General features: G+C 40.1%; 4 protein-coding genes and 1 non-coding gene across 5 annotated transcripts in view; 4 read left to right on the plus strand and 1 right to left on the minus strand.

Annotated features, from left to right (window-relative positions):
• Nucleotide 1: 1 nt before the first annotated feature.
• mitd1 (MIT, microtubule interacting and transport, domain containing 1) lies at nt 2–3,610 on the plus strand. The gene is made up of 7 exons (XM_086090399.1): nt 2–291; nt 384–485; nt 944–1,080; nt 1,729–1,815; nt 2,557–2,669; nt 2,741–2,801; nt 2,885–3,610. Exons 1-7 carry the CDS (start codon nt 147–149, stop codon nt 2,978–2,980), a joined length of 741 nt encoding a protein of 246 aa, XP_085946525.1. The 5' UTR covers nt 2–146; the 3' UTR covers nt 2,981–3,610.
• A 2,563-nt stretch (nt 3,611–6,173) lies between these two features.
• cracdla (cracd like a) lies at nt 6,174–16,483 on the plus strand. The gene is made up of 12 exons (XM_086090395.1): nt 6,174–6,320; nt 6,600–6,689; nt 8,574–8,660; nt 8,778–8,906; nt 9,223–9,361; nt 10,277–10,427; nt 10,509–10,670; nt 10,732–10,986; nt 11,125–12,094; nt 13,131–13,885; nt 14,204–14,306; nt 14,378–16,483. The coding sequence occupies exons 4-12, from the start codon at nt 8,858–8,860 to the stop codon at nt 14,563–14,565; spliced, it is 2,772 nt and encodes a 923-aa protein (XP_085946521.1). The 5' UTR covers nt 6,174–6,320; nt 6,600–6,689; nt 8,574–8,660; nt 8,778–8,857; the 3' UTR covers nt 14,566–16,483.
• A 138-nt stretch (nt 16,484–16,621) lies between these two features.
• On the plus strand, nt 16,622–20,318 carry creg2 (cellular repressor of E1A-stimulated genes 2). The gene is made up of 4 exons (XM_086090398.1): nt 16,622–17,096; nt 17,822–17,991; nt 18,514–18,627; nt 19,695–20,318. Exons 1-4 carry the CDS (start codon nt 16,683–16,685, stop codon nt 19,834–19,836), a joined length of 840 nt encoding a protein of 279 aa, XP_085946524.1. The 5' UTR covers nt 16,622–16,682; the 3' UTR covers nt 19,837–20,318.
• trnan-guu (transfer RNA asparagine (anticodon GUU)) lies at nt 17,228–17,301 on the minus strand. The gene has a single exon. It is a non-coding gene; the product is annotated as a tRNA-Asn (tRNA).
• Nucleotides 20,319–21,300: 982 nt separating the features above from the next.
• The window catches only part of mgat4a (alpha-1,3-mannosyl-glycoprotein 4-beta-N-acetylglucosaminyltransferase A), a 35,265-nt gene continuing 31,627 nt past the window's right edge, over nt 21,301–24,938 (plus strand). Inside the window, exon 1 of the mRNA XM_086090397.1 lies at nt 21,301–22,217. Within this exon, the coding sequence (XP_085946523.1) occupies nt 22,124–22,217 (94 nt within the window). The 5' untranslated portion in view covers nt 21,301–22,123. The remainder of the gene's footprint in view (nt 22,218–24,938) is intronic.

Below are 24,938 nucleotides of genomic sequence, written 5' to 3' on the forward strand. Positions count from 1 at the left end.
TTACCAGGGACGTGTATTGGAAACGTACTCACAGGGAACAGAAACGCTGTTACTATGCTGCCACTGAAATGCTTCTCGTATTATGCCACCTACGTACACTGTTAAATTCTAAACTCGCTTAAATCCTGACGTCACATTTGGCAAACATGACTCAAAATCACTTGCCGGGTATGGAGTCCTCCGCCATCTCTGTACTGAAGCGGGCGGTGGAGTTGGACCAGAGTGGCCGCTTCCTGGAATCTCTCGTCTGCTACCAAGAGGGCATTCAGCTCCTCATAGACGTTCTGAAAGGTCCCCACAGCCACACACATCTCACTCCCGTTATTTAAATGCATAAACACCAGCGTATGAACTATTTACAATGTTGTCTGTCTTGCCAGCAGCAGTGAGCGATGACTTGAAGAGAGGACACTACAGGGAAAAGATAAAGGGGTATATGGACAGAGCAGAACAAATTAAGGCGCATGTGAACCAAATGAAAGAAGGTAATCATAAACAGAAATATTGGACAAATCAATCATATTCAACAAGCCTTTTTGTGTGTGGTTTTAAAGACAGATTGGATGCAATGTCAACTTTGTGCCAAAATAATAATTCTGACATAGCATACTCTCGTATTACGTGCTTTGGATGCAACTACAAATTTCATTATAGATGTCGAGGTCAGGACTCAGGGGAATGTATTTACTCAGCCACAGAGAGTTCTAGTCGTTGTTTGTGTAGTAGTGGTACACTCGCCTAAGTCAGCAATGTGGGTTCAGTTGAATATTAGTGTGAATGTTTATCAGTTTGCTTTTTGTCTGAAGTTTGCTGGAGGAGGTACTGGCTCCCTGCAACTCAGAACAGGGTACACATGCACGCTATAGATGGATGGGTGGATATGTGATAGAGAATGGATATTGTGATTGTTGCATCATGTTTTTTGGCCTCTCTGTGTTTTTAGACGGAAAGTACCACGAGCAGGTAAGGATAGCGGAGGACGCCACAGGTTACAGCTACGAGGTAGTCTTCAAGCCGTACATCAGCGGCGCTCTCACAGAGGCCTGGGTGGAGGATCCCTACATAAGACACACTCACCAGGTCAGAACAATGAATATACTGTATAAAAATGACAACTTTTTTGTGTGGTGTTGATTAATCTGCATTGTACTATAAATAAATAAATAAAATGGTGCCCACGGGTAGTAACCCCAAGGTCAACATGAGTAGTCCATGGGTCAGTTCTAAAGATAACTCGCAAATGATGGGACACTGTTGACATACGAAGAATTAAAACAGAAGAAGAATGATCACATTTATTTATTTAAACTTAACATGGTACATGTTTCTTATGTACTAAATATTCTACATTTTGTTTAAAAATATAATAGATTGTGTTCAATATTTAAAAAAAAATGCTTACCCAAATATATATTTAAAAAAAAAAAGGTCATTTTAATACCGTGATGACAGTTATCATACTCTCAGAATCTAATATCAGCCCAAGCCTCCTCCGTAGTTATTTATTGTAAAAGATGGCGGTTCACTGGAAATGTAATCACACTGAATGAGGTTTGAGAAGTGGCAGAGAAAAGAGAGAACAGAAAAAAAGAATAAAAACAGTAAACACATACACAGTATATGACCAGTGACCACAATCACATTGTTGACTCGCAATAGATTTTATTGGGATTCCTTTTGTTTTTATTTTTTTGTTTTGAACACAAGTGATGTTTTTATGCACGGCAGCTGTATAACTTCTTGCGGTTCTGCGAGATGCTACTCAAAGCGTCATGCAAGGTGAAGACAATCCATCTCCTCACAACATCAGATGACGTGAGTTGTTGTTTTCTCTTTTCAAGCAGCAAGGTCCATAAACGCCTCTTTTTTTCCTCGTCATAAAGAAAACGGGTAGTAAGTTAATTGATATCAGTTCATAGATGCTATTGTTCCTACAAGCATTTTAAAAATATTATTCTATTAATTCACAGCCATAAATTCATTAAGGGAAAAAAAATTAGGGGTGACAGGCGATTAACATTTTTAATTGTAATTAATCGCATGACTTCACTAGTTAACTCATGATTAATCACACATTTTTATACCTGTTCTAAATGTACAATAAATAAAAAAAGGTTTTCATACTCTTGTTAACAAAAGTGGGGAAAAAAGTTAAACTAATAGAAATAGTTAAAATGAATTTTTGACATTTATAGCCATTAATGTTAGTGAATGAATGAAAAAAAGAAAAGAAAACATTAAAAATTAGGGGCGTCAGGCGATTAAAATTTGTAATCATAATTAATCGCATGACTTCACTTGTTAACTCACAATTAATCACACATTTTATATCTGTTCTAAATGTACAATAAAACAATTATAGGTTTTCATACTCTTGTTAACAAAAGTGTGATTTTTTTTTTTAAACTAATAGAAATAGTACAAATGAATTTTTGACGTCTATAGCCGTCAATGGCAGTGAATGAGTTAAAGGCACGTCCCTTGTTGCAGTTATGTAAATAATTGATCATCAGTTCTAGGGTTATTCCGCCACCGTTAACATACCCTGTTCTGCAGGGTGATGGTGGCCAACAAACAAGCGCTCTGGCCGAGCTGAAGCAGAGCCTCATTGCTCACGGCGTCACTCTGGACCTGCAGTACTCTTCCACCATCCACGACAGGGAGATCAGGTACGAGTACGTCATTTTGTAGTGGCATTACAGAAAGAAAAAAAGAGTCACCCAAAGTATACTGATTGCAGGTTTGATAACGGTTGGATCATCAAGATTGGAAGAGGGCTGGATTACTTCAAGAGACCCAAAGTGAGACCCGATAAACATTTGATTGTTGTTGTGATTTCAGATTTCTGTTGTACGTTCTCATATGTTGTTGTGATAACCCACAGGGACGCTTCTCAATTGGATACTGTGACTATGACCTCAGGCAGTGCCACGAGACCACAGTAGACATTTTTCACACAAAACACACCAAAACCCTTTGAGACACACACACAGTCAATTCCATTTAATGGTATGTTGTATCATTGACATGCACAAATACACGTATTTTAATTTGTAGATGTTATCTTGTTAAACATTCACAATGTAGTGAAGCGGAAGATTTTACATTTGCATATAAGTGAGTGGGAGTAGGTGCCTTTTTTTTGTATAATACTTTTAAAGTGGGGACGTTTGATTATTGAAATATTGTAATAATAACAGATTTTTATAATATTTTGCTGCATCTTGTTTGCCATCACTATTTATTGACAAATACGCATACGAGATTCAATCAAGTCATAAATGCAACACATTCATCCACCCCAAAAAAAAAATATTTTTGCGGCACTTTTACATTGTGGTGGAGAAATTAGTTTGTAAATGACCTGGAATCGTCCCTCTTGAGTTGACACATGATGTGCTTACTTTGTTGTTTGTGTAGTTAATACTTAAAAAAGAACTTAATGAATGAAGGCAAAATAACAGTAATGAAAACTTGTGTTGCGTCATGTGCATTTTTCATGTGGATTTTGTAAAATAAGTACCAGTAATAAATGTAAATAATTAAATCCATACTGTGTCTTTAGGAAGGCAGAATTTTCATGTCATGGTATAAAACATTTTTTTTTATATATTTGGTGTATTGAATTTCATTGCGTGTTAAATGAATCATATGCAAAGAATAGAATCATTTTGAGTTAATTAAGTTTTGGTTAATAATCCACCAAGGCTGAACCTAGCCAGTCCACCTGCCTTTTTCTTTTTTCTTTTTTTAAAGACCTTTATCTGCTGGATCTAGTTGGCCATGACATTGTCATGATGTTTATTAGAGGAGTCATATTAAGTAGTGCATACTAATATATTTTTATAATTTCTAACAAATAATTGCAGTACATTGCAATAAGATATATCTGAAAAACACTTTTTTCCATTTTTTTCATTTTCTACATTTTTACGTTTTTGAGAGGTCTACAATCATTAAATACATTTCATCCCCAAAAATATAAAAATGTGTTTATTTATTTTCACATAGCAACAATATCATAAATATGATGAAATAACATTCAGGAATGCATTTTAGTTTAATATAATATTGTATTTAAAAAAAATTCCATTAATAATAATTATTTAAACAAAAATGGTGCATTGTCAATACTTAAATATAGTATGAGTTGAGTACAGTAAAACTAGTTTAATATGTCAATAATAATAATACAAAATATGATTCTACGTTGTATGACTCATCAGCCACTGAAGGATTGGCGTCTATTTGAGGTGTGGCCCCTTTTTTTTTTTTGTCCAGGCATTTGTCTGTGTAGGTGTACCTAATGTTGTGGTCTGTCGACTTTGCCTTGAAAATGTGTGAATTAATCGTGTGAGTTGAAACGGCATTATGATCGGATTATCCATCGGCCTTAATCTCGATATGTCATCTGCATGCATGCGGCCCATTGGGAGAAATTATAATCCCGGAAAGGGGAGCATGCATCAAGTAGGACAGTGTAGCTGCCACAAAAAAAAAACAACAACCTTGTTAACGCAAAGACTTGGAATTACAACACATAATGTATTGGTGTTGCGTCACCAGTATCGGCGTTTAGGTGTATAGATGACATGCAGTGAATCCGTGAATGGCTGAATTAAGCATTACACTACATAGCAGGCCGCACTGAGGTAATCCACATCAACAGCTGGTTTGGTGCTATGGGTGAGGAGGGGGTGGGGATTTGTGTGACCACCGGAAGCCTTATCGGGTGAGACGACTACACACATGAAGAAAAAAAAAATCATATAAAAAATGCTTCCCACGTGCTTCGGGTCCTTTTCCTCCCTTGTTTCCTCCCTTGTTTCCTCCCTTTGCTTACAGCCCAGTGGCCTATAAAGTGAATCTCATCTACTGTGTTGGAATGTCTCTTTTATTAGTTTATTAGTCAAATTATTAATTCATGCAATAACATTTTTGATTTATTAGAATTATTCCATAAGAAGGTATTTAAGATGTCCAGCAAAGTCTGTTTTACAAATGCAATTGAGTAGACAAATCTGTGGTAATTATTCCAAAATGAAGAGAGCATTGCTCAACGACACTTCCAACATGGTCACAAGGGTCAGGGATTGAACTCACAACCTCTGGGTTGGGAGACGACCGTATTGACTTTGGCATTGTGGGAAAAATGCTGTTTTTAGTATGTGGCTTACATTTTACCAATACGTTCCAATGACTTTCCAAAAAGTTTGAACGACTTTATCAACACGTTTGAACTACGTTACCAAGACGTTCTTTATCAATTTACTCAAATGACATCATCAATATGGTTGAATGACACAGCCGAGTCAACACTGATTACTCCCATGTCAATTAACAATTAAAACATCAATTATTCACAGAATTGGCTATTCATGGTTGAGCCCGGTACCTATCCCACGCGACGAGCAGGGGTCCACAGAATCAACCGTCTTAAATAATACATATTAAAGAAGCGTTAACACTATTAGGTGACAGTATTACAAACACCTTCCCTCTTCCGGTCTGACGAGTGCCTTCAAAGGGTGAGTAATTTTTTATTATGCAGTTTTATGTTTATGTTAATGAAAAGGTTTCCATGGATGGATACTTTTATTAATTCAGCGAGGGATTATTATTATTTTTTTTACAAATGTATTTTCAGAATATTTTTTGTAAATTATATTGAATGATGAATGATTTAATACAATAATACATTACAGTGTACATTAAATACATTTAAAAAAAATAATATTAAATAGTGAACGTGTTTACTTAATTACATACAACTAAATTACAATAAAGGTTTGATAAAGGTAAAACTTGTAATGCATTTAACAATAACTCATTTTCAATCATGTTAGATAAGCAATATTGATAAATTACTACATAAACTGTATATGTATATAAATATATATTGTATTTTACACATTTTGCAAAAATAAAATGACACTACATTTTAATACATTCTCCACATAAATAAAAAAAATTCTAACATTCTTGCCCTTAACATTTTCCATGAATGCTATTACTTGGAGAAATCATCAGGTTCCGCTGCCTTATACCACTTTGACTTGTGAGTATTGTTCATTGTCCCATACAAAAGTTAATAAGTAAAGTTATACATTTAATTGTGAGAATGTTTAGGAATGTAAGATACTGTAATGCCAAACAGCACCTGCATGTATGACCACTTTTTAATTTCTCTTTTAGAGAGTGTGTGAGTGTGTGAACATTTATTCCTGTCCTCTTTCCAACTACAGCTTTCATTTTTTATTTTCCACGCCCACCGCCCTCTCCCCTCCCTCCTTTACTCTCATTTCTGGGCCCAAAATCAGGTTAGTGTTTTATAAGGAGCTTAGCGCAGAGGATCACAGTGTGCTACTAATGTAATAGAATATCTCTCTCCCTCTCTCTCTCACGCTCCCTCTCTGTCTCATTCTATTCTGTCCTCTTTTCTTTTTGTGCATGTGCTTGTCCCACCGTGGAGTGACCTTCTCTCTCTCTCTCTCTCTCTCTCTCTCTCTCTCTCTCTCTCTCTCTCTCTCTCTCTCTCTCTCTCTCTCTCTCTTCCACTCACTCCGCCTTCCCACCTCCTCCTCCTCCTGCCTCTGCAGATGTGGACGACAAGCCTGCAGGTTCAAACGGTACAGGACGCTGACGGGACAACTTGGGGACAACAGAGGAGGTCCCGAGTCGACCTTGAGGTACATTATTTATTTATTTATTTTCCTGCCGTGACATTTAAAAGTTTGTCATTGCGATGATTTTCTTTTTGATTAAGGCTGCAAAAAAATGGTCTTCTTGCTTCATGCATGTGTGCGCATCAGCTGTGTTTACTACCACCACCACACACACGAAATTTAAACTTTAGGCCCGTTTTTAATCAGGTCTCACGGGTGTGTCAACACGAGTGCGGGTTGCTGATACGAGAGGTGCAGTCTGGACTTTGCTTTCGTGAGCTGACACATCTCGTCTTTATCGTGATAGGAGGATACTGTGTTGCCAGAGCAAGTGTGTGATGCACGCCGCAAGAAAGCACTGAAATAAGCCCTAGTGACTTACTAAAGGGAACCAGGAGTGCATTCATGTTTCCGCTGGACAAATTTTTTCGCTTCTTAGAAATATGGTGAATGGAAACAGACTGGTTTCATCTGATTCGGGATCACCATCATATAACTTTCAAAGTAAAAAAAAAAAAGTATAAAAGAGGTTTCAAAATCAACTCGAGGACTAGAAAAAATGGATGCTACTTACTTGGTCTTGCTCAGTGGTTCTTAACTGGGGTTCGATCACCGGAGGTCAAGACATAAACCCAAATAAATTATTTGTGATGAAACGCACCGTTTGGCCATCATTGGATGCAGGTGATCGCGCTACATTGCTTGGCACCTCTGTGCTGCAGGGAATTTGGTGCGCTCACTAGTCGAGTTGTGGCTGTTGTGATAGTATGTCGTGTGATTTCTTTATTAATCTTAATCTTTATTCATTTTAAACTAGGGACTCTCAAGTGGTTACATCAGCCCAAAGCCCAGATCCATGCACTACTTGTCAAGTTGGACGGGGTGACGTGCGCACACTCACGGCTGACAATGAGGCACTCTAAAGTCGCCACGCCCAGTGTGGAGGCATAGCTAGCGAGCTAGCTAACTGCACATCACAGTTGTGCCGGATGACCGCTGATGCGAGCAAAGGGGCACAAATTCTTATAGTGGGGGAGGGCATTTCTTGCTGGGCTTCAAAATGTGTCATGTGGTGCCATTTTAGTCAACCTTAAACATTTCTTGACAATAATAGTTATATGTGACCTCGCTAGTCTAAACATGTCATTCGGATTAATATTCCATTTGTGGAATATGAGTTATGAAGCAAAATCCAGCCGTTTTTATCCGCCTCAGGGGGCGGCCATTTTGCTACTTGCTGTCGACTGAAGATGACATCAAAGTTGCTCGGGGCTCAGGCAATGACCAATCACAGCTCACCTGTTTTCTGAAGCTGAGCTCTGATTGGTTGTTACCTGAAACTTGAGCAACTGTGTTGTCATTTTCAGTCGACAGCAAGTGGCAAAATGGCCGCCTTCTGTCATTGAAAACAACTGCTAGATTTTGCTGCTTAACTCATATTCCACAAACGCAATATTAACCAAAATACCGCATTTTAACTAGTAGGGCTGCATCGAATACATTGTCAATAAAAAAAAAAATTGGGGGGGGGGGGCGTGGACTTCCTCTATAACGCAAAAACTAATAAAATCAAATAAAAATAATACACAGGAAAACTGAAATGGTGAAAAATATTTTGACACTATAACTTAACTCAGCTAAACTTGAGTTCTTGTTGTTTTCATGTTTTCAGCAATGATATTCAAATATGTGTAATTATTGAGAAATACAATTCACTTCATAGGTCTTTAAATGTGCATACAATATTTGTGTGTGAAAAGAATTATAACGTGAAGGGAATTCAAGTTGCAGATTTAGCTCACAGACACTCAAAAGAAGTTATTAAGTTAGTTAAACACACAATTGGTAAAATTAATGCGTCAAAGATACACCTCAGACATTTTTAATTTCATTCCATCTCATCTGCAGGTGTACCTAATGAAGTGTCCCGTGAGCGTGCAGTCATCCTGTTAAAAAGGACAACAGGGTGCACGGCCTCACCCTCGAACGGCAAAGGTTGGTCCCGGTCTTGATAAAACCAATAAACCTTTGAACCTCAAGTCCATGTGTCACATCGTCGGGCTTATTGCGCAGTTTACATATGTGCAAACAATATTATATATTGTTACCTAGGGAACAACAGAGAACCGGTCCTGGTTGCTTCTTCTTGTCATCTGGGCTTTTGTGCATACCAGTTTGTACCAGGCAGACAAATGGAGGCGTTCTCTGTGGATACAGAGGAGTGCGCTGATGATGCTTCAGGTGAGATTATTTTGCAATCGGTCAAGGCTGGCACACATGCATTCTTCAATTGCACGAATACAAAAAGTTGGGTCTCTGGAGAACCTGCCCATCCATCAAGTGTGAAAGTACCTACGTACGAACATTAAAAAAAAAAGAACCTCAAGTTCATAACTCATGTTCTGTAACATCCTGTTTTATCCGTCTTTTCTTGCTACATTATGTCTACTGTATGATGTTGAACAGTGGTCAAACTGCTTGTGGTCAAACAATACAAAGTCAATTTTCCAAAATATGTCCCCTTTGCCACTCTCAAATATGTGCGTGTGTCTTTTAGGACCGCGAACGTCCAGAATAAAGTCACTGAGGGATCGTCTTTTTGTGAGAAGCAAACAAACAGGCGGGGATTACAAGTTCAGCCAATCGGCCACCGACATCCTTGCAGGAAAGGCGCTGGGATCTGATGAAGATTTGGCGTAAGTATGGATCCGTCTTGACAATTATTAACTAGGGAACCACCTCAACACTTTCACTGTACCTGATAAGAACATGAATCAACATTTTACATAGTTTCCCATTTCAACCATTTTTAAGGAGATGGAAAGTTTCACTTCTGCTTTTACTGCTTTTCTTCCACTGAGACTGACAGCTATATATGTGTATATATATATATATATATATATATATATATATATATATATATATATATATATATATATATATATATATATATTACTCAACAAAAATATAGATGGAAAACTTTTGTTTTGGCTCCCCATTTTTTATAAGATGAACTCAAACTTCTAAAACTTCTTCCACATGCACCATATCACCATTTCTCTCAAATATTATTCACAAACCAGTCTAAATCTGTGATAGTGAGCACTTCTCCTTTACTGAGATAATCCATCTCACCTCACAGGTGTGTCATATCAAGATGCTGATTAGACACCATGATTAGTGCACAGGTGTGCCTTAGACCGCCCACAATAAAAGGCCACTCTGAAAGGTGCAGTTTTGTTTTATTGGTGCAATTGAGTTCCCCCCCCCCCAACAAAACAAAAGTGCACCTTTCAGAGTGGCCTTTTATTGTGGGCAGTCTAAGGCACACCTGTGCACTAATCGTGGTGTCTCATCAGCATTTTGAAACGGCTCACCTTGTGGTGGAATGGATTATGTCGGAGAAGTGCTTACTATCACAGTTTTAGACTGGTTTGTGAATGATATTGTGTATGTGGAAGAAGATTTAGATCTTTGAGTAAATCTTGTAAAAAAAATAGGAGCAAAACAAAAGTGTTGCATTTATATTTTTGTTGAGTATATATAAAAAAAATATTTTACATTTGTATTTTCTATATTATTATTAGTAAACTGGTGCATCCTCTCTTTAGATACCCCCGCGCAATTATAGGATCTCGAGCTCTGTCCCACGACAGCATCTTCTGGGCGGACGAGGTGCAGGCAGATGATGATGATGATGATGAGCCAGTCAGGGTGTTATCCCAAGAGAACAACGCTCACAGCAAAATCAAAGCTTTGCAGGTAAGGTATAGAAATGAAGGGAGTTGTATTTATTTTTTTTAAACCGAGGCCACAACTCTAGCCATGCTGCAATTTTCGCAGATGAAGCTTCAGCAGCAGAAGATGCATCTGGGACCACCTCCTCTTGTTCTGCCAATCAGGCGGCAAGAGGATGATGGCGGCCGCTCTGAGGAAGGCCTCCCTTTTCACAAGAGCCCTGAAATTTCTACTGTGGCTGTTCCAACCCATGGAACCCTCAGCAAGGTGAAACTAAGCACATTTTCCCATAGAAAACAATGGCATATATTATCTTGCGTCTTCGCAGGTGGCACCACAGCCAGGTTCATGTCCGTTATCCCCCATCTTCAAACCTCCAGCTTCCAAATCTGGAGCCTCCGCCACCACGCTGTCCCCTACGTTAACCCCGTCCGTCCCCGCCGTTACGTTTCCTCACGAGCCCTCGTTGGATTTAAGGGCTCCGGCCCAGTTTACGCCTTCCCTGGACACTTCAGCCGCCCGACACCGCATGTCCGTCAAGCCCCGGAACCAGAGGGCCAGCACCAAGAGGAGGCTGGCTAAAGTGAGTGAATGTTACTTCCGCAATTTTTTGAGATACGAGCCGCCACTCGCACAAAAAGTTATTATCCGCCATAAAATAATAATAATAATTCTAAAGACAGCTGTTTATTCACACATAAACTGTTGTCTATTTTGGCAGCCTGACGCTAAGATAGATGACATGAACGACCATCCTGAACCTGTGACAGACGAACACGCTGGGGAGGAAGTGATATCGGAAGAACAAGGCGGAATCTATGCATCTCAACAATCCTTTTCTAAATCCGCCCAGTTGGAAGCGTTCCCGTCGGAAGCCACTGAGGTCCGTGCCCTACCTGGCAGACTCTCTCCTGTGTCCTCCCGGGAGCTTCAAGTGAAGCTTCAGAGACGTGCAAAGGGGACGGTGGACAACTCGGGGGACTCTGGAGTTGAAGTCAAGAATCTCGATAAGAACGAATTTGTCTCCCTCAGCCACTGCGCATCAGCGTTGTCCAGGTCCTCAACCGTTTGTCCACAGAATGAAGCCGAAGTAGACTGCGTAAGACGACTAAAAAGACCCGGATCCGGATCCTTCCATTCCTCCATTACCTGTGCCAAGAGCCGCATCGAAGACAGACCCCGATCGGGCAGCTTTGTGGGAGTCGTGGGACTGGCGGGGTCCAGACACAAGGCGGCAGCAGGACCAGTTGAGGATATAGCGTCAACCCTGAGGCAAAGAGAGGAGCGTAAAGATCTGCAGCCTGGAGGAAGACATTTTGCAGGGGGAAGACTTAGACAAGAGCAGAAAAGCACGGGCCTTCGGTGGGGAAGGCGGGATAGTGCGAAAAATGTGGAATCAGCTAAAACCGTAGATGTTTACCCATCGGAGGAAGTGGAGAGCTGCCGGGAGGCGGCGGAGGGGGCCGTGGTGGCGACAAAGGTAGAAGTCAAGGAAGAAGAAGGAAAGACCATGTTTGGTTTTAAACTTCGCTCCACTTCTAACTCCATGAGATTTTGGTCGGATGGATCGTCCAGGCGTCAGTCAAGGAAGCCGCCGAGTGAGGAGCAAAGTGATGGACTGAAAAGACAAGAAAGTCGAGATAACCACTCCTTGTCCAAAAATGCCAACGCTGGAGACTACACGCAGACAGGTGAGTTAGTGGGCTTGTGGGTTTTAGGGGGACAAATCAACAACATGCTCTTGCATCCTACTAGTTTGTGATGGCCTTTAATTTAGGCTAAAAAGAATAATAATAATAAATACATTAAAAAAAAACATTAACCAGTATGTAATTTCCCATTTTAAATGTATTTGTACCTTTTTTTTTGTTACCCTCATTTGTAAACCAAAATACTGGTCCCTGTCTTACCTTTTTGTGGCACCCTTTCATTTTCTTACCAACATGGCTGATCTGTAAAGTTCTAGTTTGGGTACCCTTTCATTTGGGTTTCTACTCTGCCAGATTTTTCTACTCCTATGTTTGTACACCAAAATAACTGATCCGACCCTCGTACTCTTTTATTTGGTATCCAAAATAACCGTTTTTTGGTACCTGTTATTTGAGCATCAAAATTTGTATTTTGATGCCCTTCATTCATTTTTCATCTGGAAGCTTGGTCAGAGGGACTGGACACCAAAATAACTGATCTGTCAACTACTGGTTTTGGGACCTTTTTATATGGTTGCCAGAAGAACCCACCATTACCCAGTGGGATTTTCTCATATTTGGGTTCTAACATAACTGGTGTGCACCATAACAGTTTTTGGCATCCTTTCATTTGGGTACCAAAATAATTAGTCTGTACTGTATGGGTTTTGGGTATCCTTTCATTGAGGTACCAAAATGTCTGCTACTCTTTCATTTGTTTAACAAAAATAATTGTTTTTTTATGTACCCTACTTTTTTTTGTTTCCTTTTCATTTGGGTACCAAAATAACTGATCTGTGCCCGGGATTTTTTATTTTTTTTTGGTACCATTTCAATTGAGTCCCAAGATAATTGGTGGAATGCACTGTTCCAAATCATGGGTAACCTGTACTCTACTGCTTAGCAGCAACCCAAGTTTGTTTGTTTTATTGATTTACAATTTTAATTCTCCTTAAATATTTTATAGACACCAACTGCAAAGCTCTTAAACCATGAATCCTACTTAAAAGATGTGCCTCCTTTTGTTTTGCCTCCACAGATCCAGCCCTCCCATCCAAGTCTAGCCCTCCATCTGTCTTTGAGGCTCCCACCGAAGTTCAAACAACCTTCTTAAATCAGCCTCAAGAGCTTCAATCGACCCCTCCAACAGCTTCACCCGAGGCATCCTGGGTAAGTCTGGCAATGGAAAAGACCAGAAGCCTCCACCAGCTTTTTGCGAGAAGATTTCCTAAGGACTTCACGGGTAGCACTTCACAAACACCAGCGCAGGCACCAAACCCCCGTGAGGTGTTAAATGGGAAATATCAGACGGAAAGATTACAAGAATGTGAGAAATCAGTACGCGATGGCGACAAAGGCGAAATGGAGCACAACAAACCATTCCAAAAGACAACAGTCAACACCTGGAAAGAACCGGAAACGCCACAATCACACGTAAATACAAGTCAGCCAGACTTACGAACGAATGTATGGACGACCCAATCTCCGTCGCGCTCTGCTCCCCAGTCAGAGAGCCCATCTCAGTTTGGAGCGGGAACTACTGTCACTCAATCACTAGCGCAGTCTTGCCAGACCTCAGACCAGCATCCGCCACCTTGGAGCCACCGAGGTCTGCATCCAACAACACACCAGCCCAAATCTGCACCTCCTGTGGATGAAGGGAAATGGACCGTGCCGCAAAAGGAGAGCCCCTCACTGCTGGGCAAGCGCAGCGTTTGGGCTGGATCAGTCAGCGAGAAGGCTGCGTTTTTGGAAAGACAGGCAGAGTGCTGTTCTCCGTCTGGGACGAAAGGGGTTTGTATTTTCTTTGGTAACCATATTCTGTTCGGAAGTGGCAAAAGTACTACTGTTTTTTTTTTAAACACTTTTTAAGTCCCTAACAACTTAATCAAGATACCAACCACTGCTGACTTTTAAGTCTATTTTTGTTGAGGTTGAAAAAATAACATGCCAATTTTGAAAAAAATAAATTCTTGAAATTTAGTAAAAGTAGTAAAAATAAAAAGTTGCCCGAATAATAAGTGCGTACAGTATTTGTACTTTACTTCCCAACACTGCCTCTACCACATCCTCATCCCTCTTATCAATTTTAATGATCCCCGTCTTCCTTAGTTGGAATTGAGAAAAGTGCAACCGGAAACCAAGACACTAAGTGACCCCCTCGCACAAACCAAAGACACAAAACCCGAAGGCAGAGAAGGATTCAAACTTCCAGGTGCGTGCGTTACTTTCCGCCACTCCCCAAATCAAATGTCGCAGCGAGGTGACGTCGTGTTTTTCTTCCAGAGTCGCAGAGCCCCGTCCGAGTTCCCGACAGACCTCGCGAGGAGAAATGGGTGCGCAAAAACCTGGGGTCCTCTCCGCCGCCTTCCTCGCCACCCATCCTGAGGTCCACGGTCGACAACGCTCAGCCTTCCTGGATGGAACTGGCCAAGAGGAAGTCCATGGCGTGGAGTGACAAGACCATGGACTGAGGAGGCAAACACAACCTAAGGGAAATAATTTGTAATAATAACAATGCATCGGATTTATATAGCGCTTTTCTAGACACTCAAAGACGAATGGATACATTATTCATGCACTCACACATTCACACTGTGGTGGCTGATGGAAGTGTGGCTGCCGGTGCGCGGCCCCTCCGACCACCACCAAACATATGCACCTTCCATACACCAGTGTGAGTAGCAGTGGAGGCAATGTGTGTGAAGTGCCTTGCCCAAGGACACAACAACACGACTTGGGGAAAGCGGGGATCAAACAGCCGACCTTCTGGTTACTGAACAACCGTCTCTACACCCTGAGCCACGGCCGTGAATGCCCCCCCCCACCCCCACCCCATCACACAATTTTAAACAGCTTGTTTTTTATCAAAATACCCCAAGGAACTCGAATTTTTGCATTATTATAATCTTAATTAGCCAAATTGTGATGTCACAACCCAGCAGAGAAATCAGACCATGCAGCTTACTCACAGGCACATTTCAAAAATGGGCAGCTCGCAAAAGATGTCCTTGTTGAATTTCACACTTAGTGGGTCGGCAGACACTACAGAGACCCAACAATTCAAAAGTCTATTTTTCAATATTTAATACTGCATATCCACTTTAGATACTTATGCAAATTGACACTACAACATCCAGGTTTAACACAAAGCCACTGCAAATATTTATTTTGTGTTTGCTCAGTCCAGGAGCGGGGAAACTGCAGTCTGCTGACAACATGCAGCTTATCAAAGAATTTGGACAGGACAGTGAAGCAGTTTAAAAATATATCAGAGAAACTTAAAGCCCGAAAATAGGGCCACTTATAAATATATATATTTTTAAGGGCGGGTGCAATATTCCGAGAAAAAAAACTCACAAATTTGCCACTTTTACTATTTACTGTTTTTTTCTCGCAAATTTGCCACTTTATAAAGTGTTTGCGAGTTTATAAAGTGGCAAATTTGCGAGAAAAAAACCTCTAAAATTTACGAGAAATACACGTAGCACACTACTCCACTGTTTGTGCCAATACTTTTCAGTCGGGTTTCCAAACAAGAAGATAGCAATTGCTTTAGCGTAGATTAACCATATCATGTTAAGCATTCGCTCTTTGAACCGTTGTGTACGGCCACTGGCCAGCGACAAAGACGCCTCGCTTTGCGAAGGTCCATACCCGGACGAACAAGCATTTAAGTTAATTTGTTAAAATGTATATTTATGTTTCCAGAATTATTATTTACACATTCATACATTTTGGTATTTTTTTTTGTAAAAGTAAATTGATATGTCGCATCTGCTGCTCTCCCTCATTTACTTGCATTTACCTATGGTATGCTAGCATCTGATTGGATAGTGTTAGTCAACTGATAGAGGATCAGGAAATGTTGTCGCTCTGGCTGCGGTGAATGACGAGTAAAGTTTTAATTTAAGAATTAATCCGTCTTCATACAGCCTTTTCATTTTATAAACAGTGTCCCATTAACCACCAATGAATCCTCACATGATTAGACTATAGCTACGCTACGTCGTGTATTTCTCGTAAATTGCTATGTTTTTTTTCTCGCAAATCTGCCACGATTTGAAGTGGCAAATTTGCGAGTTTTTTTCTTGGAATATTGCCCCGCCCTACCTCCCTCCCTCCCTCTCTCCCTCCCTCTCTCTCTCTCTCTCTCTCTTTCTCTCTCTCTCTCTCTCTATATATATATATATATATATATATATGTATGTATGTGGCCTAATACGCCGTCGTACAAAAAGGTTTAACCTACAGATTGTCATAATGTACTGTATAATAATAAAAATTTGTTGGATTTTTGCATTCCTTAAATGTAGTGATGTGCTTGAACGTCCACACAGAACATGATAAATTGTATTTATCTGTATTGAGGAAAAACAAAAATAATCAACAAGGGATATGGACCGATCTGCGTGCGGTGTTTTACGATTCGTCACCATTCTCCAACTTTCTGTCCCACCCCACGGCTTTTTTTTTTATCTACAGGTATATGTAGTACACCCACATACCAAGAGGGGGCAGCTACTTATTATGAAACGTTCTTATTATGTACCCACGTAAACTGTAAGTGAAAGTAGCCATTGCTGAACTCATGAGGCGCGCTGTTTACTTCACCCTGCCAGTGTTGGCCAACATTCTGACCGCGTGTGCGGGCTACACTCTGAGAAACTCGGTCTCCTGGGTGGTCTCCTCTAACGATGTGGTGGAGGACGCCGACCTGTCGGAGGAGGTCGCCCCGGCCTTACTGGTGGATGGCGGCGGTCTCTGGAAGCAGGCGTACCCGACAGGTGTCGACAAGAGTCCCGGGGAGCGAGTGGAGCCAGAGGGCGACTCCAGTGCGCCGGTACAGCGCCCCGCTCGCCTCTTCTCTTATCGGACGGAGAAAGAGAAGGTGAAGGTGGCGGGCAGCGGGCCTCCTCCCCACCAGGAGACCGCAAGAACGGCCAGATACATCGCTCACAGCAGCGACTGGGGCTCCCTTGCCACCATTTCTAGCCAAGAAAAGGTAGCACACTACAAATGCCACAAAAATAATGAACAGAACAAACGGCACTTTACTTTAAATGACGTTAGATTAAAAACGTACATTTTAGATCATGCCACAAATTATGTAAAAAAAACAAAACAAAAACCTTGCGTCCCTGGGTGGGCTCGAACCACCAACCTTTCGGTTAACAGCCGAACGCGCTAACCGATTGCGCCACAGAGACAATGTGGCAATTTGCTCACACTTCGTGTTTATATCTGTGTAATACTGGATTTCAAAAAAAGTTTGAAAACATTTAAAACTAACGTCATAGTTTAAAAAAAAAAGTCAAAGGTTGGTTGTAGCAAACAACTGGTAATTGTTTTATTTACTCCAAAGGAAAAACTGTAGTTGATGTAGAACTAATTTCAATTGTGTAGAACATTCCCTATTTTATATACTGTATATTATGTAAGTCTAAAATTTAAATGTCCTCCATGAGTTGATAATTTGGCAAGAACAGTGCCATCTGTTGGTCTAAAGCAGTTTTTCTAAATTCTTTGAAGAAGAAAATATTTAGGCTCGTAACTTAAAAGTCGAGGCGCTCGTATGTCAAGGCAGAACTGTATTAGTAAATTGAGCTATGGAGTTTGACCATGCAACACATTAAACTCTTTAGTCAAGGTAACTGTACATTGTTAATATAATGACTTAGGCATGCCATATTTTTGTCTCTTTGTGTGTGTGTGTTTTTTCCCCCCTAGATCAAAGGTCTGCCGTTTGGGAACATTTTCTCCGTCAGTGATGGCCCGCTAGTCAACAGCACTGGGGTCATCTACTTTTATGTGACGCCCATGGACTCCACGGTGTCGGACCTGAAAATGAACCCCTACGCTTCAATCACTTTCTCAGAGGCTGAGAGTGATTTCTGCAGGCAAGCGGACGCTGGTCCACCTTTGATATTGCTTGCAGTTTAGAACAACGCTGAAGATTTATGGTTTTCAACAATATACTGCAGGGAACCTAAATGATTGAGGGAGCCACAATTTCTCATCAGAGCTACTGTGGGGCCACATATAACCTCACAAAAATCAGGGGTGGGCGCATCAGTAAAGACAGCCTCTGCTTTTTTTGTAGGCATAAAAAAACAGGATTACAGAGGATGACATTTAATGATTTTCAACAAAAACGAGGCTGTGCTGAAATACTTGACTTGTTGTTCTTTCACATTTAAAACATCTCCAACTGAATATTGTGCTGCCATCTAGTGGCCATCAGTGGTATTACAACCAATATGGGTGAGCGGTTGACCAAAGTTGTTAACTGTATCACAAAAAAGGGGGGGGGGGGAGCGAAATAGCAGGACCATAAACCCAAAACCGTATATTTAGTTGACTATACATTCAATTTCTTAGAACGGCTCTCCTTAAATTTCATTGTAACCTTCTCTTTCCAGACAAATGATATATGACCCAGAGGACCCCAAATGTGCTCGACTCACGCTTACAGGCAAGATGGTTGAGGTCCCCCCGGAGGAGCTCGCCTTTGCCAAGGAGGCCATGTTCTCCAGGTAGGTAGTGTCTGCTCTTCAAATACAGTGGTGCTTTTACTCAAAACACATGTATCAAATCTCTTGGGTATAGCAGAGAGTGACAATTGACAACATTTGAATATTTTCCAATCGCGATTTTCCCCCTCACGTGTGTACATGGAACAAAACAAATTATAAATACAGGCGAAGACTCCATTCGGAGATATAGACAAACCGTACATTATAGAACACACACACATAAAAAAGGGGAAATGCAGTGTTTGCAGCGTGACGTGAAGCATTCTTTGACTTTCCAATTTGTATCTCCCATTTGGGAAAGTGACATCAAGTTTTGATCACATGCAAAATAGCATTGGAGAAAGACAGAGATTTTGTTTTCAAACTGGTAATTCAGTCACTGTTTTAAGTTTGAGTCAACTTAAGAAAATATTAATGGACGTTTCCCACTCTCTGTTATTGACAATATGTTAGCTGGCTTAAAAAAACACTACCAATATGTCAAATTGAAAAAATATATATGAATAAATAAAATAAAAAGACCCACAAGGCATTGTATCCCCAGATTTAATCATTATATTTATAAACAATCTACATTATAAATATTAAGCTTTCCATTACAATATTAACAGTTAAACGTCAGGCCAAAATAGGCTGCCTTAAAAACGCATTGATGTTAAGTGAAGTCTAGACTTTTTTTTTTAATAAAAAAAATTACTGATGTCAGTTGAGTCAAAAATGTATTTATTTATTTGATTTGTAATGAACATTTTTTTTTATTCTTAAACGTAATTGTTAAAAATATACTTCCAATTATGTAAAGTATTGGCAAAACTGATTTGTTGTCGGCATCTGTTGAATGTGACTAATAAAGTAACTTGTAATCGAACTTAGTAGCTTTTAAAATCATGTAATCCGTTATGTAACTACTAAATTACCTTTACACTAATAAGTTTTTCAAGGTAACTTTAGCAAGTATTTTGACACATTTTGAAACGCTTCTTTCTTTCTTCCTTCCTTCCTTCCTTCCTTCCTTCCTTCCTTCCTTCCTTCCTTCCTTCCTTCCTTCCTTCCTTCCTTCCTTCCAGGCATCCGGTGATGGCAAAGTGGCCCGCGGGACACAAGTGGTTCTTCATGAAGCTGGAGCTGATCCAAGTGTGGCTTCAGGACTGGACTGGAGGCACATCGCTCATTCCGCTGGAGGAATACTTCAAAGCGTCTCCTTTCTAAGCGTCCTGTTGCTCCCTCCTTCTGAATCATGTCAGGGTAGAAAACAAAGCTACACATATCTCTTATAAGAAGGGATGCTGGAACCAGAAAAGGATTCCTCAAGGCCAGCACTAAGGAATCATCTTCCTCCAATCATTTTCCTCAATGAAATGCATAGCTTTCCCCTAAATCAACTATTTCTGGACTTTCAGCTGAGGGGTGGGGATGTTTTGACTGTGAGACTTTCTGCTGCGGGGCTTTGATCATAATTGGTTCGGATCCTCTGCTGCTGGAGTTGGCGGGGCTACCGTTGCCATGTGAATCCACATGTTACATAACCATAGCTGGTGGCACACATTTTTAGGCTAACAACCCACTCGTGAGTATGCCTTTGCCTTGTATGTTTTGGTTTTTGAAGACATTGTATGTGCCTTTTTATCCAAACCATGTTAAAGGAAGGCACACAATTATTTTAAATACATAGTTACAAAGTTCATAATTGATCTGGCCAAAGGTAAGAACATTCATCCTACTCACAATTGCAGAGGAACAGCGGTTCAATTGTGAGCCTCTTCCAGATGACAGTTTCTAAGGGAGAGCACCCTGCAGAAAATATTTATTTCAGTTACTTGTATCTGGAATCTTTTTCTTTCGGTTACCACCCACAGCTCGTGAACATATATAGGTGAAGGTATGAATGTAGATCGTCTGGTTATCTGTAACAGGGTTGCATCAACACAGCAAAATAGATGATGACTAATATAGCAATTAGAAAATAAATGGTTTTCTTTCAAAAAATGTTGGTACCTAAATGATCTTCCAATTCTGGAATAATCATGGTAATCTAATCATTATGCATCTTATTAAAATCAGTCATTGTTTTGTTTTTTTAATTTAACTGTAAGTAAAGTTGTTGTAAAGTTAGATCCAGGGTTCAGATTTAATTATTATTATTATTATTTTGGCAGGTTCTGTGCTACAACAAATAGTCACTAGATGGCGTAATAGGACACAACATTTAGGAGGAGCCGCTGTCACTTAAAGGTTACTCTTGGTCACACTAGTAGTACTTCCGGCAATGGCTTTTAAACTGTAAATGACATACGACAAAGAGGGTGGGGTGGTCAAAAAACATGCGCTCTTAAATAATCTCCGCAAGATTCATTCATGATATACAATTATTATCATTTTTTATTTTAATCAATAATTTATTGGTTCCTTTTAAGATAATATATAAAAAAAATAATGATCACAGCTGTACATTTATACTTATGGCAACTTTTCATTCCACTACATTTCTCAATTAAATGTATACTTTCATCCCCATAACCATCTTCATTACTCGCCACTCGAAATTAAACCTCTCAACACAAAGCGGAAGAATAGCCTTGACTGTCCAGATAAGGCACACAATTTTCCTGTAACACTGAAGTATGGTAAAAAACAAAAAATAATAATTTAAAAATCGAAATTATATCACCAAAATTCTAACCACTCATATTTTTCAAAAATACTTACTTCCAACATTGAAGTCAAAATTGCAAATGTCAGATAATTTTAGAGTAGACTATACATCCTGTGTTGATCGAATTTGAAGATGTCCTTGACAGACCGGAGAACAGAACACGAACTTTATTTTGAAAGTCGACACCAGAAGCGCGCATGTACACGAAATGTAACAACAGATAGGAACAAACAGTTGAAGTGTTGGGAAATACTCATGTTAGTGTGCATGTGGAATTGAACGTATTTACGGCGAAAGATTTGGACATAAAGTACACGGAGTGCCTTTTTTTTTTTCGGTTTTGTCAGAAGTGCGTAGCAACTGCCATTCAATGTTAGCTTGACGCCTTGCTAGCAAAGCCCAGTTGATAAGCGTCAACCGCAGAACCGAAAAGGATTTATGAGAAGCGGGGATGTAACTGCACTTGAACCCGCTGTCCGGAAGCTCGTTTTCGGTTTCCCCTCATCTGTTGCTCGTCGTAGCTGAATCGGCGTGATTTTGCGGCGTCGTTTTCCAGCGGGCTATCGCGGAAGGGTCCACCACCACCGTCAGCCGCCTGAAACCCACGTCGTAATGCTTCTTCCTGTTTATGATTATTACTAACGTAGCCGCCCCCCTCGAAGAAATGGACCGCACCGGCAGCTAACCCCCCTCCTCCGTTTTAACCGGTCATGTAACCACCTCGACGCGCAATAGACAGTTGACTGGTCAACTCCGACTGTGAGGGGGGGGCACGTTCGTGGGAGAGCCTCTTTGGAGCTACGGAGGACGGCGGCGACACAAGCGAGGCTTCGCTGAAATGAGATGAGGCTCAGAAATGGAACTGTGGCCACTGCGATAATTTTCTTCACGTCTTTCCTCAGCTTGTCCTGGTACACCGCCTGGCAGAATGGCAAAGGTATGCTCAGCCCTTTTGCCTCGCGCCACACTCCTTAGTACTGTTTTCAGGAAAAGGGAAGGAGGCCTGAGAATAGGCTTGAACAGGGGTGTCAAACTCGTTTTTGTTGCAGGCCACAGTGTGTTTACGGTTTCCCTTTGGGTGGCCTATATGACTGTGAAACCGTACAAATGTTTAATCACTTCCTCATGCAACACTACACAACCAATTGATGGATAACTAGTTTTGAAATCAAGTCAAGTAATCAGAAGTGAACAATATATATATATATCAGCAGCAAGCATCATGGAAGTTGATTTTATTGATTTGCTTTCGCAAGCCACATAAAATGATGCGTTTCAAACCCACAATGTGATAATAAGATGCTTTAAAGCCCCAAAATAGACTCCCATTGCCATATTTGCTAGATATAAGCTAACAATAGTCTAACTTAAAATGACTTCAAAACTTAACAATAACAGTATTTTTTTCAAAAATATGCATGTCGTTTTTGTTTAAATGCACTCTTGCAATTTATGATGCAGTGTTTGAAGGCATTTTTTTTTAGGTTGTAAAAAACTTAAAATAGTAATATTGCAGCCATCAAGGTTTTATGTGTCAAAATTAAAAGCTTATTTCAATTAAAAGCATTTAATATAACATACAGGACTTCTTTTTTTTTTATAGCAACTTTGCAAGTCTTGCATCCATTGAACTTCTGAGTTTGTGGACAGCTTCTGCTTAAATTTCTTTCCAGGATGCCAGAATAGCCTCCCAAAGCTGCTGTTTGTATGTGCATGGTCCTATGCCCCCCCCCCTCCTCCTAATGAACGATGAGGAAAAATTGTGGGCCCATCCATCATTTAAGTTGCTCATCCCTTATCTAGGCAATGCATGGAATAAAAGGCAAGCGTTTTCAGTGTGTGTGACACCTTCATAAACATTCAATGTGGTGGCTTGTAGATGGTAGACATCCAGGTAGCTCACTTACTGTTCGACATCCAGGTTATGTACCTATAACTGACATTCCCTTTGGTTACCCGCTGGTGGACATTCTGTCTGCTAACTTCTGTAGATGTTTTGCCATCTTGCTTGCTCGAAAGCTAGTCGACATCCAGATTGATCAAAACACGGGTGATGTTGATCTAAGTTGATGTCCAGCTTGCTCAGTAGCTTGTGGTGGCATCCAGTTTAGTAGCGAGTTGGTTGATGTCTAACACTATGTATGTACACTAGGGCTTGGGAATCTTTGACCGTCTCATGATTCGATTCCGAATTATTTTTTTTTTTTTTTTTTTTGTCTGCGATTCGATTCAGAATCGATTATCGATTCAGAACGATTTTAGATTAAATATATATATATTATTTGATTGACTATTAGGGGTGTTAGAAAAAATGGATTTGGCAATATATCGCGATATTACAGCGCGCAATTCTCGAATCGATTCGATATGCGGCCGAATCGTTTTTTAAACATCAGTTTTTTATGGGAATATTCAACAAATAATCTTACTTAGGGTTAGGATTCACACATTAAGCATGGAAGAATGTTATATTTATGGAACATTAAGCCTTAATATTTTATTTCAGTGCTGTTCAAACATGAATCAGACTGCAACCTGTTTGTTAAATGCAGTGGCTCAGTTATAAGCCTGAATTTTCAGATAAATAAATACATGTTCATACAAATCATACAGTGTACATGTACAAGTTTACTGATTAGTATTTTCTAAATTTGAGTTAAAAAATACCTGCACTAATTTGTATCGGTATTAATCGGTATCGAATCGAATCGTGACCTATGAATCGTGATTCAAATCGAATTGTGATACAAATCGAATTGCCAGGTACTAGGCAATTCACACCCCTATTGACAATGATTTCTGCTTCAATTCATAGATATGCAAATAATTGCCATGATCTACTCCAGTCTGACTCGCTAATGCTAATTAGCGCGCTACTCATGGCACATTTATCACTCAAAAGAACGACTATTTAGTCAAAACGCTTCAGGAATGTTTACAGAGAAGCATCTTAACATCCTACACTGCAAACAACAACTTTTATTGGAATAACTTGATCATGACTTTTTGCTTTTATGTGGCTACAACTTAACAGTGTATCAGAACGAGCGGAACCACACTGCCCCTAAGTGGCCAAATCGTGTACAACATGAACAGTGCTCACAATAAAGGCACGCACAAACAAGGGCAAGACAGTATCAAATAATTGAAATAAAATCGATTTTGGGGCCTTTAAAATCGATTCTGAATCATACTAAATGAGAATCGCGATTTTTATGAGACTCTTATTTTTTGGGCACACCCCTAATGTACACCCAGCTTGCTAGTAGCTGGTAGATATCCAGTTTGAGAAGTGTCAAGTAGTATGAATATATATAATATATATGAAAGTGAGTACCGTAGCCATCCAGTTTGGGAAGACGCTAATGGGCATCCACTTTGCTTCGAAGCTGACACCTACTCAACTTGCTTAACTCGCTCGTTGACATCCAGCTTGGTGTACAGAAACCCCCTATTTTCTCGTCACCTGAGTCAATGGAAATTGTCGTTATTGTTATTGAAAGCCCCGTGTACCAACGTCTCCTCTTTATACCAACTCGCCATAATGCAATATCATGCAATCATTCACTTATTATAGGTGCGGCCTTATCACAACGCAATTTGTGTTTGGGTGTTAAGTGAGGCCTGAGCGTGGCTCCTTGCCCATCTTGCAGTCCTT

The sequence above is a fragment of the Leptonotus elevatus genome, chromosome 12, assembly GCF_054856555.1.
Source record: "Leptonotus elevatus isolate MCC_2025b chromosome 12, RoL_Lele_1.0, whole genome shotgun sequence".
Lineage (NCBI taxonomy): Eukaryota > Metazoa > Chordata > Actinopteri > Syngnathiformes > Syngnathidae > Leptonotus > Leptonotus elevatus.